At 42.5% G+C, this 23,690-nt stretch overlaps 4 protein-coding genes across 17 annotated transcripts in view; 1 reads left to right on the top strand and 3 right to left on the bottom strand.

The window, feature by feature from the left end:
• Window positions 1-2,829: 2,829 nt before the first annotated feature.
• Window positions 2,830-5,939, bottom strand: LOC125767056 (uncharacterized). Of its 2 annotated transcripts, XM_049433302.1 has the most exons (4): window positions 5,377-5,939; window positions 4,805-5,264; window positions 4,302-4,702; window positions 2,830-3,085 (listed from the first exon to the last, which is right to left on the bottom strand). In XM_049433302.1, the coding sequence occupies exons 1-4, from the start codon at window positions 5,401-5,403 to the stop codon at window positions 2,972-2,974; spliced, it is 1,002 nt and encodes a 333-aa protein (XP_049289259.1). In that variant the 5' UTR covers window positions 5,404-5,939; the 3' UTR covers window positions 2,830-2,971. The 2 variants fall into 2 exon arrangements, with proteins under 2 accessions (XP_049289259.1, XP_049289258.1); XM_049433301.1 differs by having other exon boundaries at window positions 4,302-5,264.
• Window positions 5,940-7,211: 1,272 nt separating this feature from the next.
• LOC125766974 (zinc finger protein 271-like) lies at window positions 7,212-11,258 on the top strand. Of its 2 annotated transcripts, XM_049433127.1 has the most exons (6): window positions 7,213-7,345; window positions 7,477-7,887; window positions 7,953-8,507; window positions 9,559-10,285; window positions 10,370-10,998; window positions 11,066-11,258. In XM_049433127.1, the coding sequence occupies exons 1-5, from the start codon at window positions 7,343-7,345 to the stop codon at window positions 10,996-10,998; spliced, it is 2,325 nt and encodes a 774-aa protein (XP_049289084.1). In that variant the 5' UTR covers window positions 7,213-7,342; the 3' UTR covers window positions 11,066-11,258. The 2 variants fall into 2 exon arrangements, with proteins under 2 accessions (XP_049289085.1, XP_049289084.1); XM_049433128.1 differs by having other exon boundaries at window positions 7,212-7,345; window positions 10,370-11,258.
• LOC125767104 (transmembrane protein 60) lies at window positions 8,571-9,369 on the bottom strand. Its single transcript, XM_049433369.1, has one exon. The coding sequence runs from the start codon at window positions 9,227-9,229 to the stop codon at window positions 8,804-8,806; it is 426 nt and encodes a 141-aa protein (XP_049289326.1). The 5' UTR covers window positions 9,230-9,369; the 3' UTR covers window positions 8,571-8,803.
• Window positions 11,259-12,705: 1,447 nt separating the features above from the next.
• Window positions 12,706-23,690, bottom strand: part of LOC125766943 (ryanodine receptor) — a 39,901-nt gene continuing 28,916 nt past the window's right edge. For 5 of the 12 annotated variants that reach the window (XM_049433043.1, XM_049433050.1, XM_049433047.1 and 2 more), the window contains 11 exons: window positions 23,523-23,660; window positions 22,754-23,040; window positions 22,022-22,689; window positions 21,271-21,956; window positions 20,701-21,195; window positions 20,401-20,634; window positions 20,003-20,115; window positions 17,227-17,320; window positions 16,893-17,141; window positions 13,159-16,662; window positions 12,706-13,053 (listed from right to left, as the gene is read on the bottom strand). In XM_049433043.1, coding sequence (XP_049289000.1) covers window positions 12,838-13,053; window positions 13,159-16,662; window positions 16,893-17,141; window positions 17,227-17,320; window positions 20,003-20,115; window positions 20,401-20,634; window positions 20,701-21,195; window positions 21,271-21,956; window positions 22,022-22,689; window positions 22,754-23,040; window positions 23,523-23,660 — 6,684 coding nt within the window. In that variant the 3' untranslated portion in view covers window positions 12,706-12,837. Of the gene's footprint in view, window positions 13,054-13,158; window positions 16,663-16,765; window positions 16,784-16,892; window positions 17,142-17,226; window positions 17,321-17,953; window positions 18,064-20,002; window positions 20,116-20,400; window positions 20,635-20,700; window positions 21,196-21,270; window positions 21,957-22,021; window positions 22,690-22,753; window positions 23,041-23,522; window positions 23,661-23,690 lie in introns of all 12 variants that reach the window. The other 7 variants (XM_049433048.1, XM_049433052.1, XM_049433046.1 and 4 more) reach the window with 3 other exon arrangements.

Genomic DNA, 23,690 nt, shown 5'->3' with positions numbered 1-23,690 from the left:
TTGGCTTGGCGCCTCCATTAAGGAAGAACGCAATGTTCGATATGCATTGTTCGGGGTTTTCCATCCAATGCCGTACTTACGTCATTAGCTTGGGCAGTGTCCTACATGTTGCCACATTCTACAGCTGGGCCCGTGGGTTCTCGATTGGCGGAAGGAAGTCACCGATTCACCGAGGACAGACAGTAAGCATTGACATCAATCATCAATTTTACTTCCACGTTTGGGTGTTGGATGGAGACGCCTCTCGGACGGGCACGTACGGGTTCAGAAGGGTTTGTTGGCCAATGCGTGCATTTTAGCGTTCGGTTACACTTTAACGGGAAAGCATTTTGTCGTAAATTGGTGAGAATTTCAATTAATATTCAATCAACGAATCGATCTGCGACGTTCCCGGGAAGTGTTTGGTCTCTAAAGCAACGTGTGGAATGTTGTTTTTGTGTTTTGCTTTTTCAATTTTGTTATTGTTTTCGTATGAACGTTGGGTAGTACTTTTCCGATTTGGTCCAGTTTTAAGAAAAAGAGTTATTTAAGTACCGTTTTTTTGTTTGTTCACAATGCTTAATTTCTAAATGATTGTTTTATCGTTCAGTCTAGCTGCTAGTGTTGGAATAAAGCTGTACAATAGAAGTAAAGTGTTTTTCGATTGTTTCGCAAGGACAATGGAAGCGTCGCAGAATGAGTTTGCTAATGTCGAGATTAATGATTACCGAACGGCGACGAAACATAACGAAGGATTCGAATTATAACTCACAAGTTTAAAGCTCATAAGCTCTCCGGAAAAAAGGAGATTAAGATGCTTTACATTGTAAAGTGTGTAAAGTGGTGTTTGAGTGCCAAAAGAAGGATGAAGATTTTCGCGGAAGAAGAATCGAACTTCTGTATTGAGCGTTAGTTAGGAAATATAAACAAGAACTAATATTGACTCTGTGCACGCTGAAAATCCAAGTATTTACAGGCAACTTTAAGTCTTCAAAAACATTTAAAACACTTATTGTATAATAACTTATTTCTATAATAACTTATCAAAGTCGCATTAAAGAATTAAAGAGAGTAAGAAAAGAGTAAATAAAAATTCCATGACACTGCTTTGTATATTTTAATGTAAAACAAAACGAAATAAAAATAAATATCAAAACAAATGGAAACTTCTTTAAATGTCACCATTCGGTCTATACCATTCGGCATTTGGCAGCGATTTCCCAATCGCTTGGTGTTTTCCATTAATCATACCCACACAACCATTTGCTCTGTCACAACCACATAACACAGTCACAACCTACGGGTGGAGGGGGCGATGGTAGATGTTGAGCTTTCCCACTTTTGGGGTGTGCTTTTTCCACCCACATTCGGTACACGTGCACCGAACCCATATTGCTTGCTGGTGGGGTGGTACGAAAAGTGTGTGCCGGTGTTAGTGGAAGTCATCTTCATTCATTCGCCGGTTGAAGAAGGTTCGTTTCATTCATTGCGAGTTTTCTATAAGGACGGTTCGAGGAAGGAAACCTTTTCCTGCCTGCAGGGGGAATTTTTTTTGTCGTTTCGAGAAAAATGGGATAAAACCGTTCGTGGAAAACTTGCCTCGATAGTAACTCATTGGAGAGAGTGGTAAAGGTGTGTCCGATAAGTGAACAGAGAGAGAAAGAGAGAGAGATGAAGTATATGTGTGTGTGGGTAAGGAATTTGCAGTGTAATCGATCAGCCAAGGTTTATGGATTTTAATATTGGAAACGATTTTTCTGATTTCCTTCAGCATCCTCTGTAGGTACATGCACATCACTATATCGATGCCTTTGCCTTTTCGCCTTGGAAAGCAAAAAAAAAAAAAAAATAGCGATTGAGCCTTGTATTGCGTCGTAAATGTAACTTTCGTAGGTCGGGAAACTAGCATCGTGTTGGACCATGTTGACGTAAGAAGAGATTATCAGTTGTTTTGTTTGAATTTTATCGCTCGTCTGTACCCATTACTTGCGGACCGAACCATATTGATGACTTGTGCGTTTGTGTTGTAAGATTTTTCTTTACTTACAAACGGAACCAATGCCAAAGAAAAGTCTTTCTATGCCGTGAACGGAAGATGCCGTGTTTTGTTGTGTTTCATGATAGCATATTTGTGGGTAGGAAAATTGAAACATGAAGGAATAATTAAGATAGAATTCTAATGCCCACTACCATACCCGTGATGACCCTGGACGTCTTATTGTGCTTGAAAGATGAATAATTTCAATAAAGATATACTTGACATACATTGCCATTGTTATGTAAAGCAGCATATATTTTATACTTGCAAAACATAATAGCTCTCTGTGACAATGTACGGCTGATAGTATGCAATTTGTTTTATTTTAAGTCATTTGGGTTAAGAAGTAGTTGTGAAACGTTGTGAATATTGTGAATATTCAGACTTTGTGAATATTGAGAGAAAAAAAGAAAGAGAGAAATAATTCCTTTTAAATTAAAGTCTTTTAAAGCCAAATTCGTGAATCTTTCAACGATTTTAAGTTACTCAAAATATTCATCATTGCATACTTTCAGGCGTTGCAAATGCCCTTCCACAGAAATAAACTTACACACTTACGCTAAACCGCCCCAAAGAAATATTGAGGCTAAATCGCAGAGTCGCTCTGTTGCTATAAAATAATACAGTGCCAACAGCTGTCACAGTTGCTACTAATTCCAAATAAATTGAGTTCCCCATCAAACTCCAACCATACTAAATCAATCTGCCGGGAGGGTAAAGGTTGATGGATTATTATCAGATTGATTACGATACGATCTGTAGCGGAAGAACGATAACCCACCAACAAAGTAAATGTTCACACACGATCAATGTTGATTTTAGTGTTAATAATAATCAGGTTTTTATTAATGTTTAGAAAAATATTTTAGTATACGTCAAGACATTGTACGCCATCGTACACAATGTGCGATGCTTATTGGTGGAGGTGGTTATGTTAGTAATTATGGTTTTTTTTCATTTCCATGCTATATTCCAGGGTGTGTTTCTTGAAAATACATAACCAATGTATCCAAATACGAAGGCAATGGTCAGGAAACGAAACAGTTTCATCAGGCCCATCGAACATGTCTGCAAAAAATGTGTAAAAGAAAGAATAAAAACATGATTGTAATTAAATTCATCTATAAAAATACTAGTTCTTCCCAATGCACTACTGGTGGACGGTTACCGTAGCATATCTGATGTAACAAGGTACAATGGACATGGCATTCATGGCATTCATTAATCAATGTGTAGTTATGTGTGACATTGATCTTGTTAGTAATTGAGAAAGGTCATCCCTAAATTGTAGTGTTTTGATCTCTGACGCTAGGTGCCGTATCAAACGATTTAAAGACATTAATTGGTGACTCATAATGGTGGAAGCAGTATCATAAAACGGCTTCTATCTGGGCGTTCAGCTATAATCGTTTGTGTCGTTGATAATGTTTCTTTTGTTTATTAAATATGACGACACGAGCACTTGTTTCAGAGCATAAAATGATTTTTTTTTGTCGAAATAGTATTTTAATTTAAATAAACAAAAATTTGATACTTTTACAGAATTTGCCATGGAAATTGACAGGAAGTTGACGTAATTTTTGAATTTCCTTTCGAGAATACACTGCCCAAGTCGCAGGTTTAAAAATCCCAAGAGGACGTTATTTTGGTTTACTCTTATCTTTCTTAAAATAGCTAAAAACTTGAAGAAAAAAACAACCTCAGAGGATGGAGTATGGATCATGTAAGAGAATCCTTATTAAAAACAATCTTGAATAGACTAGCGGATTCTCCTGTGTAAGAAGGAATTATTGAGAGCATCTGGTGGGATCATATTGGCATCCTATACTATGAGCTGCTTAAAACAATCGTTTAAAATATTTGAACATTTTGCGAAGTAGCTGAAGTTTCAGCAATTCCAACGAAATTATGTATTATTCTTAAAAGTATTATAAATAGGAACACCATGGGTATAATTTTGGACTGTATTGAGGCTCCTGCAGAGCTTGAGGATACTGAGCAGTGGAGAATTCGTAGGTCTCAATCACTAACTATCGATAACTCTTCACTAATGAAGAATTCAGGAAATATTTTCACTCGATTAAGTTTTAAAATATTTCAGATATTTCCACCTAAACCAACAGATATTTTTGCAAATGTACTCAAGGATTACAGAAAAAAAACATCCTCAAACCGCATTCTCATTTCTCATCACTCACTGATCACGCACTAAACAAAATAACGATCACTAATTTTTTATCTTCACTGCACACAACACAAAAAAAACAATTGCCAAAACACTTACCAGAAACATGGCCGGCATTATTTCGGCATTGCACATTCGCGGAAAGGACCACCGGTTTGTTCGTTGCGTTTTGATGCGCTTTGGCCGTTGTTCCACAGCCGGTTGAAACAGTGGCAGTAGGTGTGCAAGGTTATTGGCAATTCGCAAACCGTTACCATCGTTACCATTGGTGGGAGTGTTGTTTTCGTTCGCTTGCAGCTGAGATGCAGCAAGTTGCACAAGGGGTAACACCTGTAGTACAAGCTCCCGGAGATTGTTACCATGGTGATGATTCTTTTGGGCACGTTGTTGCTGAAAGTGTATCGATCGTTGTTGGTGATGCTGTTGTTGTTGCTGCTGCTGTTGCTGTGGTTCATTTTCCAATGTTGGGTAGAGTTGGGGTGCTTGCAGTGGAGGTGCTGCTGCAAAAAAAAAAACAAAGAAATAAAAATAATTGTCCCTCCACACCGATTCGCCAACAGTCGCAATCGTTATCTGATGGTGTAAAGAAATAAACGTCTCACATGGTGTTTGTGGCCGGTGCGGTTGTTCACTCGTGGTCACATTCCAATTTTCGTAGTTAATTGCAAAAATTACACAGCCACTGGAAACGAAGAGATAGCGGGCAGTTGCAAGCGGCGTACGATAGGTGAATGTATGGAGCAGGGAACCGTGGAGCAGAATTTCGAAACCACCACTGGAAGGCACTAGCGTAAGCTCGAAATCCTGACCACACTCGATCGGACAGTTGTCGACACGTTCCACTTGCCCGCTGGAACAATCACTGCACAGATGATTACGGACGATTTCCTTCCGGCCGGGATGAATCATTATGTACAGCGGTAGATCGTCCTGTGGATTCAGCAACGCTTCCTTTTGCAGTATGATGTGGATGGTGTTTTCCGGTTCACGGAAGTGACCTCGTAACTTAATTCTTGCCCCATACCGTAGCTCGCCAGGCAGTCGTCCAACGTAGGGCAAGGTCTGAACCACATGGTGGTGAACCACAAAAGAAACGAAGAACAGAAACTTTTATTATTTCACAGAAAATATTCATACACAATCACATAATTTCACTGCCGTTGCAGATGCTCACCGGAGTAAATATCTGTGAGTTGGTCATGGTGCTACGATCGCTACGATCCTGATCGTGTAACGGTTCGCGTAACTGTGAATGGACGAGATGACGAACGTGATCCGTACACGATCCGATGCGACGCCCCACTCGAGGCCCCGTGAAGGCAAGAATTTCGAAAGCATAACCTTGAAAAACTTTCTGGTAATAATTTTTCAATCGAGTCGCGTGCAGGAAAAACAACAACAACACCGGCTCGAGAACTTACGCCGTACGAAAAATTTCCAAAAGTGAAAGGCATCCCGCAAAAAAAAAACGCAAAACGCCCCATCCTCTGTACATAGCGCTGGCTATCAGTTGCACGCAGTGAGCGCTTTCGTTCGGTTGTGGTTTAACTTGCAATTTGGCCTGCCCATGTGGGAGACGGTGATGTCGCGAAATAAGTTCATGGTTATCGGTACCGTCGATATGCAGCCGGGCCCGACCAGATTTGGGGTCTCGGAGAAGTAGTCCCACTACGACGTTTTGAGCCAGGCCTGTGATCCCGCGCTGATTCGTCCCGAAGACATGGTACGTGTGCACGTTTCGTCAAGTCGGTCAGGCGGTGAATGTCACGTGACGAAATCGGTACGGGATCAACGGTTTTTTGTTTTGGCCAACTAGTGACCTGTCTGGGTGGGCGGAAGCTGTCCAATTGTTGTTTTTACTATTTTCGTCTTCTTCAGGGTGAGTGTGACGATGATACTGACCGGAACATACTTAGGCATGGAACATGTTTTGTAACTGTGAATACGATACGAGTTATACCATTAACTTGTTTGAAATAAATGATTCATAAAAGTAGAGGGTTTTAAGAAAAGACTGATTAATTTAAAAGATATTTTCATTTATTACGGCTTCTGTTGCCAATTCCATTTGTTGATCAGTAACTGCTAAACACTGTTAAAGCTTGTTTGATTTGTTTTAATCATTTCTTTCTATTTATTGGCGGTATGATGTGAATCTTTCAAAGTAATTATTTACTCAAATTGTTTTTGTTTTTTTTCTTTTGCTCTGCAAATCCTTCGCATGCCATTATTTTTAATAGCTCCTTAACTATTTCGCCCAAAAAGGTTCAAGGACGAATAAGCAGAGCGGCCTTTCCTTAACTTGGGGGAAAAAATACAGACCGGTTTTGTTCATTTGCTTTAGCCCTTTGATTTGTTTTGGTTTCGTTTTAGTGTAAACTTGCATCTGTCTGAATGTATATGTAGGATATAGAGTAGATGCGAGATCTGTTATTACTTTTTCAATAAGTACGAGACGAAATATTTATTTAGTCATTTTATTAAGTATTTAATTAAGGTCTTCTTCTTTTTTTTGGCGTAACGACCTCTGAGGTCATGCCAGCTCACGAGACTTATTTTACCACGTAGCTGGATAATCAGTCCTTACTACGGGGGACGGTCCGGATGGGATTTGATCCCAGGTCCTGCCGTGTGGACCGGCGCCGTTTAACACATACACCACCGAGCCGTCCCCGGATTTAATTAAGATAGGGTTTTAATTGTTATTTCTAAAAAGTAGGATTGTAATCCATTACATTAATTTATCTGGATATTTTATAAGTATGAAATTCCAAACAAAATAATACCCATGCGTATATTGGAATAGATATTTGAAATGACGGCATTTTAATAGAAAGAGTATTCTTATTTAAGTTAAAAGCACTAACTTTGTTTTGAAAGAAAACTTAAATTTATCCAATTTATGCAAATTCGACCACTCTCCAAATCATTTGTAAATGAAAAATTGTGGAAAAAACAGGTACTCCATATGGAATCGACCCATAGTGCGTTACATCGTTGTGGAGAAATGGTAAACAAACCGCGTGCGTGAAACATTTCATCGCAACTGTCAAACAGTCGGTCAAAACGTCAAAGCAAATGATCACCTGCTTGGACAAAAACACATTCTACCGAAACATAAACAAACGATTCAGGCCAAGATGGTAAGTGTTGTAATTTGTAGAATAATTGTGTTTTTAAAGTAAATTTGTAAAGACAAATTATATCGAAGTGAATAGGTTGTACGCTGTGCTAGTTGAATCGTATTTACGATGGATATTTTCCCCGTTTTTAGAGTGGCCATGATCTTGCACATGAAGACGAGGTTCCTGTTGTCGATGGTGCACAGCTGTATTCCCATTGCTATTTGTGCCACACGCCGGTGGTTCACGATGAGTTTTGTCAACTATTTACCGAACCAGAGTTTTCCTCCCCGGCAAAGATACTTGGTGATGTGTTAGATATGGCGATATTACCGGAACTGTGCCACTCGCTGATCATTTGTAAATATTGTAAAACGCTCTGCTCAGAATATCAATCGCTAATCGAACGGATGGAAACGATACATAGCCAAATTACGACAGCCTACAATCAAACCGTAATGAAGTTAACCGGCCTGACGGAGAAAGACATTAAGGATGGATTGGTGGCGGTGGAGTACGATGATAATCTTGAAACGGAGTTTCAGAATTTTAACAAAGAATTGGTAAGCTCTTGAATAGCAACGATTTTGATACAATTTACAACCAAGTTTACCATTTTCATTACTAGATGTCAATGGAGGATGTATTTGGCGTGAGTGAACTGAACCCGGATGTAATACAAGTTGATCCGTCCACCGAACATTTGCAAGATGCGAGTGCTGCTTTGCTTGGTACCGATGAAGTGGTCGAGCACAGTGTGCAGTTTATAAATGATGATGAACATGCTACAACTCTACTACCGACCGATTCCGATGAGATGGTGGAAAACAGTCTCTGTCCGGAAGAATTGATCACAGAAGAAACTCTACAACGGTTTGTCATTGGTTCGGGTGAAACAATTGTTGAAGTAGACGCTGAAGATGGCACGTCAATTTATTGCGTCTATGGTGAAGGTATAGAAACGTTCAGCGAATCGCAAGAGCAACCTGAAACGGTGACTACAATGCTAAATAGCATAAGGGCGGCCAGCGTATCGGAAGGAGATGGTGTTATATCTCAAGCAAGTGAAAGTGAAACGAATGAAATTGAGGAATCCGTATCCGTTACTTCACTGTTGTTAAACGAAGTAGATGCCGCTGGAGCAGGATCTCCATCACCATCCCAGGGAGACGATTTACGACCGGTAAGTATAGTTTATTCTGTGTTTCTTTCTCTTTGCTTGCCGTGTGAGCGAAACATGCGGAACTTTCGAAAAAAATGTTTATTACAGTACGAGATTGATGTACAACATTACAACACATACAATTTGCTTAAACCTAACGTGTGGCGCGAAATATGAAGCTAGTTTTGATCAAGTCTTTTGGCCGTAAGCTGTTCGGCTATCGTATGGTGGTTCAATGCTCTCTATGAGGAGTGACCATCCTCTCGCTATTCCGTAGCGCTTGGTTCGATTTCGCAAACGCGAAGTTTCAAATACCCTCATGAGGATACGCCCGCCGACTGTCGGTTGCTGCGGTTCGATCCGATCGAGCGTGGTTTCGGCTGCAAGTGGGTGCCAACGAACACGATAAGCAGCGCTAGCAGCATCCAGATCGGGATCATCATCACGTACATCGGTATCGATTTGTACTCGAGCTTCAGGCAGATGGTGATTTTGGAGAAAATTTTTAACACTATTCCCACCACGTAATACTTGTAATGGTGCAGCGAGATCAGCCGGTTGGCGTGCTGCCTTTGGACGATTTCGATAACGGCCCACGCAACGAGTATCACGTCGTACAGCCATAATGGAATGAAGACGAGAAACCAGTTCCAATAGATGCGATTTTCCAGCCGTAAACACAGCACCACCAGAAACACAAGCAAAATGAACCACGTGAAGAGAGCACGCTGTACGAAACCCATTCGATGATTTTCTTTTGTGGTGAAGCTTGTTGAGTAGTAAAAAGAACTGTGTAACAATTCGGTGGAACTTGTTACGATTGCAGGTTTGTACCAGAAGAGATCACGTCTAGAGCATTTAGGAAGTAAAACAAGCAATTGTTTTGTTTATTTTTTTTTATGCCGACACTGTCAAACAGTGAAACAGCTGTCAACGAAAACCTATTTGTTCTTGGGGAAATATTTCAAAATTTCCCTTTGGTGAAACATTTCATTTGAAAATATTTACACCAATGTGATAATCTACGAAAAAATCGTGTAATTTAAAACATTCCTTTTACATTCACTTGCAGTATTATATAAAGATAGAAAACTATTATTACTGCACACTCTGCCCATCGGACGAGACAACGGTTACCACAAGTGGCATAAAGCTGATGGCGGAACATTTGCAAGAAGCGCATAATCAACCATTACACACGTGCGAACTGTGCGATGCTATATTTTTCCTGCGCGCCGATTACGTAGAACACTTAGCACAGCATACGAAGGAAACAAAAACTGTGCAAGAAAATGAGCTAAACCCTGATCAGTGCGACACAACGTTCGTCAAGCAGCATGCACTTGAACAGCACCAAAAGACGCACCAGACCGAGAAAAATAAGCGATGGAACTGTGAGCTATGTGACAAGAAGTACACGTCGAAAGCATTCTTTGAGGTGCACATGAACAAGCACGCCGGCATACGGCCGTACAAGTGTACCGTGTGCACGAAAGATTTCAGCTCCAAGTACGCACTGGCGGTTCACCTGAAAACGCACTACGCTCGTCCCCGTACGTTCGTTTGCAGCGAGTGCGGCAGTGCGTTTTACAGTCGGCACAATTTAGTACAGCACGAGCGGACCCATCGGGCCGAGCGGGAGTTTGAGTGTGGTGATTGTGGGAAGAAATTTTTCACCCAGCATAATTTGAACGTGCACAAGGTTATTCACAGCAGCAATAAGGCATTTGCTTGCCGGCAGTGTGGGAAAAAATTTGCAAGGAAAGCGGAAGTGCGAGACCACGAGCGTACCCATACAGGTAAGGGCAAGAAAGGATGCTTGGACGAGCAAGTTATCGGACTGATTAATGATCTGTTTTAAACACCATTTATTTCTTCGACAGGTGAGAAACCGTTTGTGTGCGATATGTGCGATTTAACCTTTGCCCAACGTTCCAACCTTAACTCCCATAAGCGATTAACACATTTTAACGACAAGCGGTACAAATGTGACCTATGTGATGCTTCTTTCAAACGGCGAAGATTGCTTGTCTATCATACCAGAGCGATGCACACGGGAGAGCGACCGTACAAGTGCGATCTTTGTCCAGCTTCGTTCGTTTATCCGGAACACTTTCAAAAGCATAAACGCATACACACGGGCATTAAACCGTACGCGTGTGAGGTGTGCCATAAAACGTTCACCAGTCAGGATAATCGGAATGCGCATCGTTATGTCCATAGCGTTAAGAAACCGTACGAATGTGTTACGTGCGGTACTGGGTTTATGCGCAAAGCGCAACTGTACACACACATGCAGGAGATGGAACATTTGAATGATACGATCGTGGTGAATCAGCCGCGCATTAGTGCAAACAATTTGCTCGAGTTCGAAACGGAATCATTCGTGGTCGACGGTCAGACGGAGGATGGTGAGCAAAACCAGGAAGTGGAATGTTCGGACGATGAACAGCCACAGATAGCATTCATTAGCGTACCAGACTTTGATGATGGTGTGTCAGAAATGGAATAGGTAATACGGTTTCTATGGTTTGAGAGTTTTTTTTGTTAACAGGATTTGTAATGATTGACTTTTTCAGCACCTGCCTTCAGTATGCATAGAGCCGTCTGGGTGCATTTCTTCTACATTTTCTTATTTTTTATGCATTAAGACTTACAATTAGATATGTTAGTATATGATACTATATTGTGTACAGAAAATGCAAGATGCTTTCGTTATCGAAAAGCGATATATAAATAAAATGCTGTATTAAGCAGATGATCTTTTCTAAATTCGGTGACTGTCTATTTATAAATGTTATCATTAAAACATCCTGAAAGTTGACTAACTACCGTTGAAGTTTGTATCCAATCCTGCTGAACGAATACTAATTGTGACTTAAACGATCGATCATTATTTTAAATACTGTCGATCTTCGCTTCAGTTTATCAAAACTTTAACATTTCTTAACATTAAAATACATTAGTAAATCATTTCTTTCACCCATGCGAATGGAATTGCACAGCAACAGTAATCGATATAGATTTCAATAATTGAATTTTATTTACTTAAAAATTCTCATAAGTTAACTAGATTTTCTTTATTTAAAATGTAGATAACTACTATTACTAGTGTTGTGATTTGGGTTGGGTTTTTGTTTGTTTTCCCCCCCTCCGTTCAATGTTGCTAGTAAGTGTGTGTGTGTGTGTTTGTTAATAAATAATTTCAATAAAATTATCTCTATATAAGCCCAACAGGCTCATAACTCGAACAGGGACAATAATTGATAACAATCGTGATATAACAGAGAACAGAAATAAAAACCGTAGGCAGCAATTGGTAGTAATAGTAGAAAAGAAAAATCCCACGACATTTTCACCCTTTTTCTTAAAACACAGATCAGAGGGGTGGCATATAAAAACGGCATTACAGCTTAAACAAACATTAACGTGCCATCGATGAATTACACTAGTGACTAGGTTGTGAAAAAATAAAACAAATAAAAACGTCTTTTTAGAACGTTTTTTGCTAAAACGGTTACAGAGTAAAACTGAATAGTTTAACGGATAAAAATTAGGGTCCGGTATTAACCACCGTGTGTGTCGTTCGTTAAGTGTCGAATGTCGTGTACGTCACGCAATGTCGAAGATCACGACACGCTTTGCTACTTGCGCTCAAAACGAGCACTACGTGCAGCAGAAGTACGTTATATAGTATACTTTCTCCCTATCTTCCTTCTTTGATCTCTGAAATAGTTCAATTCGATGCGAGACAATTACAATGTTACGTCTTTTTTGTTTTCCAGAGGATATTTGAAGAAATGCTTGATTTGCTTTCTATTTTTTTCGTTTTTGCATTACATTGGTATGGCCCAAAGTCACACCATTATTGGAAGATGTTTTTTGTTTTTTTTTGTATAGTACTGTGAGTTAGTAAATGAACGAACAGTTTAAGCCCAAATTTTGATATGCAAAGTGGAACAAACGGTGTGCGATTGTAGTGAAAATTTGTGTAGTAAAGTTGGCGCTTTTTTGTTTCTGTGTTGAAGTAAGACATGGACATGAATGCTTCCCAATGATACGCACGGAGTATGGGTAGAAAAAGGTGTAAAAGTGTATGAAGATAACACCGTTAGTAGGAAGATAAAACTTGTCGACGTAGGTTGGCATAGATAGGAGCAAAAATCTACATAAAAATCTTTACAATTCTCGCCCATATCCGTTGTTACCGCTATTTTGCTATGATTGTTCGTTTGTTCTTTGGTTGTTGTTGGGTTTGTAAGCAGCCCGAGCGGACAGCACCGTCTTTTCGGGAGGGATTGTGTCGCATTGGCTATTGGTCGTGTATCGTTGGTGGATCGCAGAGCGTATTTTAGCTACCACCACCACCCAGTTCGTCTTCGTACTGCTTTCTGAAGCAATCACCGACCGGGAAGAAGTCCCAGCATCGTTGCTGGTACATGTTCCACACGTACGTTTCCTGGCCGGTGTACTCCGTGTCCGGTTTGTTGATTAAATGCATCAGGAAGAACATGTAGTTGGCCAGATTATGTTCCTGGGCCACGTGCGTATCGAACCCGTGCGGTACCTGGTGGGTAAGGTAAAAACAGATAGAACACATTAGTATACAAGTTCACATTGCCCGAATGATCATTTACGTGATCATGTCGCAAAAACACCTGCCAAACCTTACCTTATCGAAGTAGTCCTTGCCTATGCCACAGATGAAGCAGTTGGACTCCATGTCCTCCTTGACCGATTCCAGCTGATCACGAAGCTCACCGAAAGCGTCAATGATCAAACCCTGGATGATGGCCAGCAGGATAACGATGACAAAGAAGAAGAAGGTAATGTCGAACAGGATGCGGTACACCTCGTACTCATCACCATCCGGATCGCCGATTTCGTCACCAATACCGCCGCCCGCTCGTACACCCTTGTACAGATGGAACACGAAGCAGGTCGCCATGTCGTGACATTTGCGATCACCCTCCTCACCATCATCATCTTCCTGCACGTAGAACTTGCGGAAGAAGTTAAACGCAATGACCGTGTAGATGTACACGATGATCGTGAGCAGCATCACCGTCAGTACCAACTGTTTACCGTTGTGCGTTACCGACTGCAGGATCGTACGCAGCGTCTTAAAGCCAACCGCCACATCGAGTAGATGGGCTGCGAAGAAGAACTGATTGAAGTTACCCATCACGGAGAAGGAGAAATACCAGAGCGAGTAGAGGAAGGAATTATCCGTGATCGTAACGCCCGCCTTCCAGATCTGATAGCGCCAGTCAATGTTTGCAATGAAGTGGAAGAAGCCACCGCCTTCGTTTGCTTCCTGTGCGGCAAATGCTGTCTTTTCCATACCCAACAGATTGGAGATCGAGTCGAAATCGTACGTTTCGCTGTACTTCTGGCGGACCTTCTTCTTGACGAACTTGTCCCAATAGTTGACGGGGAACGTTTTGGCCGATATCACCAGCTTGTCCCAGTGTGATTTAATATCATCGTCTTCCGGCTGTTCGGCAATGAACAAACCATCAAACTCTAGCCGACGTGCAATTTCCTTCTCACGCTTGAAGATGGCCAACGGTACCTTCAGATGGTAGTACGCGATCAGCATACACAAGGAGACTAAACTGTGTAGGATGGCAGCGACACGCAGTACATGCTCCATGTAGAAGAAATCTTCGTCCACTTCGACCTTTTCCAGTGGGTCTTCCTCTTCACCTTCTCCATCGCCACTACCACCTTCACCGCCTCCGGAGCCCGTTTCCAATATGCCCAGTCCCGAACCAATACCAGATCCAAGTCCCATTAAACTTTCGCCCGAACCTTCGCCCTCTTCCTCATCGCCGAATGTTGTAACCTTGTAGAACAGCAGCATAAAGTTGATGCAGAACGCCAGCACCAGCGCGACGTACTTCAGGTTGTAGAAGTTACGCGCCAGATAGCTGACGCACTTCTTGGTGTACTTGGAGAAATCGATCTGGTGGACGGCAGCTGGTTCTTTCGTTTCGGTGGAAGCCTTCTTCGATTCCGCCTCAATGCTTGCCAGTGTAGCTTCTTGGGCTTTCTGTGCTTCGGTACGTTCCTGGGCGGCACGCTTAGCAGCCTCACCGCCAAGCAGATCGACCAGCGTCATCTGCTCACCCGGTGGAACACCTTCACCCGTCAGCTCGGCGGCTCCATCCTCCGGGCTGCTTTCACCCGTTTCCTCGATCGAGGAGGATGGGCTTAGGGCGGGCGATTCGTGCGGTGCCATACGATATTGACCATTCTCTTCCTTGCTGATGTCCAACCCGAATGCCTGCACCGTACCCGGCGGTTCCTCTAGTGGCAGTGGTGGTAAAGCACGCAGTGACGGTTCCGCTTCCGGGATCGGTTCTTCCGCTTCTTGGGCGGGGCCACGCATGAGCGACATGAGGATGTTGACCAAGTACTTAATCACAACCGACACGCCAAAGCCAGAGTAGTAGAACGCGTAGAAGATCATCTTGAAGAATCCGACAATAATCTCGGGGAATGATTTCGACTGCAGTACGGTAATCTGGTGCTTGATGTTGGACGGGCTGATCAAGTACACCGAGTAGGACAGACCATCCTTCACGGCCTGTATGGTGCGCTTGATTGGATCGCGGGCAGCACGTTCCTCCTCCTCCTCGCTGATGTACGTGAAGGACTGATCGCGACGCACAGTTCCACCATCGTCATCGCTCGCCATCAAACCGGACGCGTGCGTCATTTCAAAGATCGCATCCTCGCAGAAGTTTACGAACGCTTCGAGCTTCTCCTTATCGCCACCCTCGGTGACGATCGAGTAGAAGAACGCACGTTTCGATTCCTTAATCTGTGGTTTCTCCCACTGCTCAATGTTCGCTTCCTTAATCTCGAAGTACACACGCTCGATGCGCTTGGACGAGCCCATAATCTCAATGCGACCCAGGAACGATTCGAAATAGTTCAGCACCGAACCGGCCGTTTCGAGGAACCGTGCCAAACGAGGTTCGTTTGGCATGTGCTCGGAAAGATTCGTCAACAGGACGGCCAAATTGAAACCGATCTCCTTGGCCGGTTCGTGGAACCGATCGACAAAGCCGATGTAGTCGATCTTACCGTCGTGGTTCGTTTCGCAACAAGCGAGCAGGAAGTCAATCTCTTCCGGCGTGTAGCTCTTCTGCTGTTCCATCTTTTCGCGGAAGTCCTTCGGCAGGATCCATCCGTCACCGTTGGGATCGATCTCCATGAAGCTCGTCGTAGAGGTTAGATCCTTCAGCTTGAGGAACATGTCGAAGTACTTCAGAATCAGTTCGACGTTCGATGCCGACTCGACCAGTGTGTCCACCATCTGCTTACCGATGGTACCGTTCACAACATTACCCTCCAGCATGGAGAGCATCATGGTGATCATGTCCTTCTGCAGATTGAGCAACTCCTTCAGCAGATCCACCTGGCTTGAGTGCTTGGACAACTTGTCCTGCATGTGTGAGAACAGGAACAGGAAACCACCGACTGCATCCCACAGACGCGAGTGAGCAAGTGCCTGCTGGTTCTGTGTACACGGACCCTGGATGACTTCAGTGAGCGTGTTGAACACCTGGCTCGCAACACCGATGGCCTTGAAGAAGTTCGCCTTACCGGCCGGATCGATCAGTTCCTTGCTGGAGTAGTGCCAGTAAAAGTCCATAATGGATTCCTGCAGCCGTAGCAGATAATCGACAGTGCAGATGACGACATTCACCGTGGTCGTATTACCAGCCTGCGTACGAAGATAGTTCTGCCAGTCGAGATTGTGACCCTCGCAGGTCAGCTGGATGAAGCGGAACAGTGCGCACGTAAATTCGGCATCGTGCATGTTCTTCTCACCGGCGGCACCTTCCGATCCGACGCCAAGACCTTCCGCCTTCGTGTTACGTTCGAATGCGTCCAAGTCTAGTACGCTGCAGGAATTCATCAACCCAGCAATGGAGGTGAAGAATCCGACATCCTTCTTTTCCTTCAGATGGTTTAACATGCCCATCTGGATGTCGATGTTACCGCCACGCAGTACGGCAATGCCCAGCTCTAGTGTGCGCATTACCATCTCCGACGGGACACCCTTGGAGGCGGAAATATGCAACAGTACCATCTCGGCAACGCCACGATTGGCCAGACGTGCCTGATGGAACAGAAGTTTCTGCTTTTCCATTTCTTGTTCCTGTGGGGGTAGGAAATAAACGAATTGAATAGTACGCTTATCGTGACTTATACAAATAGACACTTCTAATGGGATTAGCAAGGTACCTAGTTAAATGACCTACCATTAGTTTTTCCATAGTCTGTTGAAGCGTTAACATTGTTAGCAGTGGTGAAATTATACGTAAATGGCATTGTTAGTATGAAGATGTGCAAAGAGTCCTCCCTGGCATATGAAGAACAAGTACTCACGTGTATACTAGCACCTCCTTCATCTTCTCCGGCTCCTTCCTCCTCGTCGCCACCTTCCTCTTCCTCTTCGCCACAGGATCGAGCGACAATACTAGCATAGGACATGTACAGTGGATCTTCCTGCAGGGCACCACTGCGTTCCGTCATTGCACCACGACAGAACGTGGTCACGAGCTGCGTCAATGGATCCGGTTTGCCTTCTTCCTCTTCTTCGTCCTTCTTCTTCTTTTCTGCATCTTCAAACGTTTGCTGGTGTGAAAGAAAATGCATTTGAAACAGTTTGAAAAATTAGTTGATGAAGTATTATAGTTCACTAAACACTAGCAATACTTACAGTGAGATCCTCAATCATGACCTCTTGGCCTACGTTTTCATCCTCTAGCCACAGTTCCGAGTAGCTCCGGGCGAAAATGTTGCAGGCACGGTGTCTAAGGTGTTCGTTAGCACAAGCGATCGTAAATACGAAAAGAAAGGAAAATGTATCAGTATCAAGCTATCACCTAATCGTATCCCAATTCCTATGATATAAAAACGCTACTAGCAACGTAAGATAAATATAAATAAATGAAAAAAATAAAATAATAATAATAAGAAAAATGTAACAAGCATATAGAACAAAAACAAACCATTCACAAGGCAAATCCTCGCTTGCCAAACATTAAAACAAAAAATAGAACACAATAAAACACATGACAGTGCGATAAACATTGTTAAAGTAAAAAAGTGCAATCAACGAATCAATAATAACCGTGCAAACATAGCAAACAAAAGTGCTTATAAAGAGGTAAGTGAGAAAGAAAAACAACAGATTGAGAAGACTGAAGAAAAGGGAAACCATAAGAAGAAGGGTAAGAGGAGAAAGAGAAAAGGTGAAATAAAAAAAAAAACAAACAAAAACAGAGAGAAAAGATACAACAACAAAAAAAACACTACGCGCACGTAAATGATACAAAATTGCACAAATCAAACAACAGCAACAATCGGTAAAAGAAGTTGATGTAAGGAAAAGAAAATTGGTAATACAAAGGAAAATAAATGGTAGAAAAGAAAGACTCAGTCACCTGCTCAATCTATACATTGGTTTTGCTCTTAGACATGCAACAGCCATTTTGCGTCGTGCTTGTGATAAAACGTGTGTCCAATTAAGACCTTTAGCTCTAGGTCGGCATGCCTATATATATAGGTTTTAGTTAGTATGCGGTTAGTGATTATTCTCCTTTTTAATCATCTCTGTTGTTGTTTCTTTTTTTTATGCTTTTGGAAAGTTTTGTTGGTATGGATGTTGTTTGGTTTTTTTTGGAAATATTTTTTGTTTTCATTTCTTTTGTGGAAATATTTGCATTATTTGCGTTATGGGCCAAAACTATTATTCGTTCTGTTTTTAATGGTGAGAGTAGTGCGGTATAGGGATGAGGAACCGTGAAAGAAAAGGAGGGTGCGAAAAACGTGTGCGTGTGTTTATAGTGTAACAAAATACTACAGGTACACATAACCTAGATCGGTGTGTTACGGTTAGTAATACAGATGTGGTAAAATGGAGTCCGTGTTAGTCATAAGGGATATGTGGAATGTAATTGTTTTTTTATTTTGATTTTTATCAAATTTAAATATACTTATATTTATGTATAAATGGAATTTTATTCGCAATTTAAGGACGGTAGATAACATAATCTAATGAAATCTCATGTTTCAGACTGTTTCAACTTGCAACAGAGTTATACAGACTCATTAAGGTGGATTTTCAAAGAAACAATATTAATGTTTATGAGTTCTACCTCTTTGCTATAAATTACTTCTTAAATTAAAATTCTATATTTTAATATTTTATTTTTTATAAAAATTATAACTACGTTTGAATTATACTTTTCGGTGCTTCTGCAACAATACAAACAGCCGCTTCATATTTACATAGCAAATTATTATTGTTACGTTTTGCTAAGTTGATAATGTTTATAAATTAGTTTTTAGTGGCACTCCGGAGTAGAAGAGTCAATAAAGTAATGCATCTGCAGGAGTGGAAATCGAAAAACAAATTCATCCAAAGGAACAAATTATTTGAAAATTTGGAAACGGTTAAGAGCATACGCCGAAAGAAAAACAAGTTCATTCTCATTATGCATATAAGAAAAAAATAGATAGATAGAAAGAAGGAAAACATAAGGGAGCGCTCATTGGTGCTTTAGTGGACGAAATCGGATCGAGAGCCATTCAAGAAACTAGCAAGTAATTGTATCAATCGTGTGGTAGATGGTAATTTGGAAAGGATGTTGAACAGTGATGCCAATTTGTTTTAAATTGATTTTTGCTTAAGGCGTGAGCAGGAATATTGCTTCCATCTGTATGCAAGTTTATCTGTTACAGCAGCACACGCTGATTGTAGTCTTTCTGATTATCATTTAGTCCGGATTTTGGGTAGTTTTGGGCAGGGTGGTTAGTTTAATCTTTGGTATAAGGAGGATTTTTTTTTATTTTGATCGAATATCGAACCCACAATAAGGTACATCAAAGTTGGGATTTAATTTTGTTTGCTTCTGTTTGCTGTTGTTGCTGGTGTTTGGCAATGACAGGTTGTTTGGTAGGTTTTTTTTTGGTATTTTTTCTCTCAGTTCATCAGGTTGATTATAAAAGATAGCAAATAGTGGAAGAAAAGTATATGTACAGGTCCAACTGGGCAACAGTTCGAGACAGCAGCCTTGAACGAGCAGTTAGCATTTAGCAAAAGAATAACGAAAAAAAGGATAAACGAAAGGAAACAAAAGTATCAAACACGTGTAACAGAAATGCATAACAAAAGAACAGGTGGTAAGATGCACAACGCACAACAAAAATCAATCCAAAACGTGAGTTGAGAAACATAAAACATGAGCAAAAGAAGAACAAAAAAAAAACAATGTAAAAACAAAAGAATGAAAAAAAACCAACGTAAATGGCAACGGAAAAGGGAACATCGAAAGAAAAAAACGTACTTGATGCAAAGATACGTAAGAAATTATAAAACAAAGAGAAACAAAAACAACGAACGAAAGGAAATAATAACAGAGAAAAGAATAGAAGAGGAAAAAAAAACTCCCAATGAAGAAAAGGTATAAAGTATAAGAAAATTATAAAACCTTGGCAGTGAATGTAAGGAAACTTGTCTGAAACAGGCAATAACCGCACGTTTTCTCTGTATCGAGACGCAACTTCTGTAAACATTTTTGCTTTGTTGTTGTGGATGGTCGATCTAGATTATAGCGAAATACAAGTTGGTTGTGTTTTTTAGAAGATAAAATACACGGTATAGTTCATATACGGATTGTTTGTTGAGTAAACAATTGCGTGAAAAACATTCGTCGTCCCGAGGAGACGCGATGATGAACTGTGGTGAGATTTTGTCGTTAGGGTCGATATCAGAGGGTGTTAAACACATAAAAGGAGTTCGATTTGATATGATCGGTGGGAAGAAGGGGAGTGTGTGGTGGTACGAACGTCTATAGAGGTCGGGATATTGTGTAATCCGAACACTTACCATGTGCAATCCATAGAGAACCTTTGCCATGGCGACAATGCGCTCGACCGTATCTTCGATTTTGTTTTCTGGCTTCTTGTCCGTTTTTTCCAGTGCATCCTGCACGATCTGTTCCTTTTTGCCGAGCTTCGAGTATAGGTAGTGCTGCCAGGACATTTCGTCTGCCGGATCGAGCTTGTCTGGCAGTGTTAGCTGCGTGCGGGCAAACTCGATCACCTCGTACTCGGGCATTTTCTACGGAAGGTATATGGTCATTAGTACAGAAGGGGGATTCCGTGAAACTAGCTCACATCTATATACCTTAAGATAACGATCCTTGCAATGCTGTACCAGCTCCTGTTCCTTACCGGCGAACAGATTCAAACCAACTGGCAGCAAACGCTTCAAGCAGGCCACCATCAAGCTGGACTGAATTTCCTTATCCTTGTCGCGCTTCTTATCACGGCTACGCTTCTTCTTCTTCACCTTTCCACCGGCCGCAGGCATATCACCGGATACGGCCGCCGAGCGACGTGTTGCCGTAGGCATGATCAGTGCCATATTATCAATCTCATTGGCCGAGATGAAGTTTTGCTCTTCCTTCAGGAAGTACTGGCTCTTGGACCAAACGTTAAATATCTCCGCCACGTAGTTGTACAGCTCTTCCGCCTCGGACACGTTATCCTTCAGCCAATGGTTACGCTGCAGATCGACGTACTTGATCAGCAGTGGATAGAACGAGTAGATATCGCGGACCAGCAGTTGCCAGTCCTCCTGGATTTGGGCTTCAATCTGGGAGGTATCATCGGTGGAAGACTGAAACGAAAGAAGTGCAATGTTAATCCATCTGTGGTACGGGAAACACCTAAAAGAAATTGAACACCCGCTCACCTTGAGGAAACCACGCAAGCTTTCCTCCTTGTGGAACATGCTGTCGCAACGTTTCTTGACCCGCTCGGCCAACGGTAGGAAGACATCCTTGAGCAGCTCCTCCGAGCTGTTAATGATGATCTGCTGTGTGTACGTGGCGATGCGCGTCATCCATGGTGCATTTTCGTTGGCAATATTTTTACGGATCATCTTGAGCACGTTCTTCAGCAGATGGTTCATGTGATCGGCCGTAACCATCGTGACGTGATTGCCCGACTGCGGACTAACGTTGTCCGGGCCCTGGTTCCACCAGAACGGCAGGTACGAGCAGAGCAGTGGTAGGATAACGTCAATTATGTGTTGCGCCTCCTGGTATGTCTTTTCCGACTCGACAAACTGATCGACCTCGGAGAGGATCGATTCCAGCGTTGGCATGCAACTCTCCATCTTGCTCATAATGTCTTGCGCTTCCAGCGAAGTATCGGCAATGCGGTTCAGCAGCGAGAACGGATTATGTTTGTTGGCGTGCGGCTCGAGGAAGGCCACCGGGAAACAGGAACTGAATGCGCCCAGACATGATCCGAGTGCAGGCTTATGACGCTCGAGCTCGGTTTTAAGATATTTACGGTCCCGCGTTAATGACATGTCGGTACCGAGAGTATAAAGAGCCGACAGGATCTTGTACGAAGCCACTTGGATTTCGTCCACTGTGTAAAAATTGGAAAATTGTGATGAGAAACTGTCCGATGAGAAATATGAGTGTCAAACTTACACAACAAATCGCATCCATAGTCACACGCAGCTAAATGATCGAATAGTGAAGTCAGCACTGGCAGAATCACTTGATTCACGTACGCCAACGAGGTGGAAGTCTTCAGATGTGTTCCACGCAACCGATCATATTTGCCTTCCGTAAGGTTGACGATCGTCTGACCCAAATCGTCCGCAGTGTTGTTGAAGAACGTCAACATCGAAGTGCGAATGAATTCGGGACAGTTCTTGACTAGCGATTTGGCATCGATACTCTTCACCAGCACCTGCAGACAGCGTACGGTGATGCGAACATCGGCACCAAACGCAGACAAACGGTAACGCAACAGGCTGGCCAGCTTACAGAACAGAGCGGCCACCATTTCCTTCTCCTTCAGTGACGCCGCTCCAACGTTGTTGGTGGCGGTGGCGATCGCAATGAAGTAGTTGCGATTGGTGGAGAAGTATTTTTCCATCAGTGGCAGTACGACCTTGGAGAAGAACTTAATGTCACGCGAGCAGGTCTTGAAAGACGAGCGACGGCTGAACGTGGATGATGGTTTCAGAAGCTTCATGTTGATCGTTGCACGATCGCTGTAGGAGATCAGTTTCTCCAACAGTGAGTAGGCAAAACGTAGCTCAATTGCAGCAGTACTCATGCCCGGTTCCTCCGTTTGTCCGCGCGATGGCCTGTTAAGTTGAAAAAGGAGATTTTGAATAACTTGTGGCCAAGTGGCCTATCCGAAATACGTACTTGTGCAACTTAAGTCCCTGGTACTGGAGGTACTTAAGGAACTCCTGGGAACGCTCACGATCCTTGCGCTTCTCCTTGTCCGTAAGCAGATCGTATGGCACTAGCTGGGCATGTATAGCTCCACCACATTGGTTTAGCTCTTCGTTCTTCTTCTTCGCCCAGATGTCGTGCGAATTCTCGGCCAAACGTTCGGCCATGTTTTGCATTTCTCTGCTCAGCGTCAAGTTGGTCATGTCCACAGGATGTGGATTGTAGTTGAACGGTGAACCAGTATCTCCCTGCAATTCCTGGGTGAGTTAAATTTGTTCCCAAAAGGCAACACACACCGTTGTCCAAAGCAACGAGCAGGAAGCAGCACACGGTACAAACACATTGGTACAAGCACACGCGGTCACGCCAAACGATGATGTTTGCACGGGCACGGAAATGTTGTGATACCCAGGGACGTCGCGCAGTGGTGTTGATAAGGAGGATGATAACGCACAAAGTAGTTTGGTGGTGGTGACGATAAGTGATGGGTCGGAATGTTGGGGTAGTATGAATTGCAGCAATTTTGTTGTGGTTGACGAGGATAAGGATATTCAAATTTGTAAATAAACATTAGAATAGGTGGTGATAGTGGAAGTAAGAAGGTGTCCGAATATAAAGCTCGAGTCGGTAACAAAAATAAATTCTGGACGATGGACGAAAACAAGCACAAGTGCTTTGAGGTGTATGAGGTGCACTGAAACAAAACGAAAACAAAAGGCTTTAAAAACGGAAAACTTACAAGATTGGGCTTCGATTGGCGACGCATCGAGCCACGGTTGGACAGTGGGACATCACCCTCCGAATGTTCGATTCTCCAATGCAGTGCCAGCAGAGCTTTTAAGCTTTCTCGTACAGGTTCACGGTAGCGTTCACGTTCCTAGAAGAAAAAGGAAACGGATATTTTTAT

This window comes from Anopheles funestus, chromosome 3RL (assembly GCF_943734845.2).
Source record: "Anopheles funestus chromosome 3RL, idAnoFuneDA-416_04, whole genome shotgun sequence".
NCBI classification, from domain to species: domain Eukaryota; kingdom Metazoa; phylum Arthropoda; class Insecta; order Diptera; family Culicidae; genus Anopheles; species Anopheles funestus.
The sequence above is the reverse complement of the archived record's forward strand: the minus strand, read 5'-3'. Positions and strand labels throughout refer to the sequence as shown.

Excerpts from the sequence above, each read along its gene's own strand:
- LOC125767056 (XM_049433301.1), bottom strand. The coding sequence starts at position 5,403 with ATGACCAACTCACAGATATTTACTCCG. Across the intron at positions 5,265-5,376 it reads ACTCACAGATATTTACTCCG|ACCTTGCCCTACGTTGGACG; the intron begins GTGAGCATCTGC and ends CATGTGGTTCAG. Across the intron at positions 3,086-4,301 it reads TAATGCCGGCCATGTTTCTG|ACATGTTCGATGGGCCTGAT; the intron begins GTAAGTGTTTTG and ends CATTTTTTGCAG.
- LOC125766974 (XM_049433128.1), top strand. Across the intron at positions 7,888-7,952 it reads AGAATTTTAACAAAGAATTG|ATGTCAATGGAGGATGTATT; the intron begins GTAAGCTCTTGA and ends TTTCATTACTAG. Across the intron at positions 10,286-10,369 it reads CCACGAGCGTACCCATACAG|GTGAGAAACCGTTTGTGTGC; the intron begins GTAAGGGCAAGA and ends TTTCTTCGACAG.
- LOC125767104 (XM_049433369.1), bottom strand. The coding sequence starts at position 9,229 with ATGGGTTTCGTACAGCGTGCTCTCTTCACGTGGTTCATTTTGCTTGTG.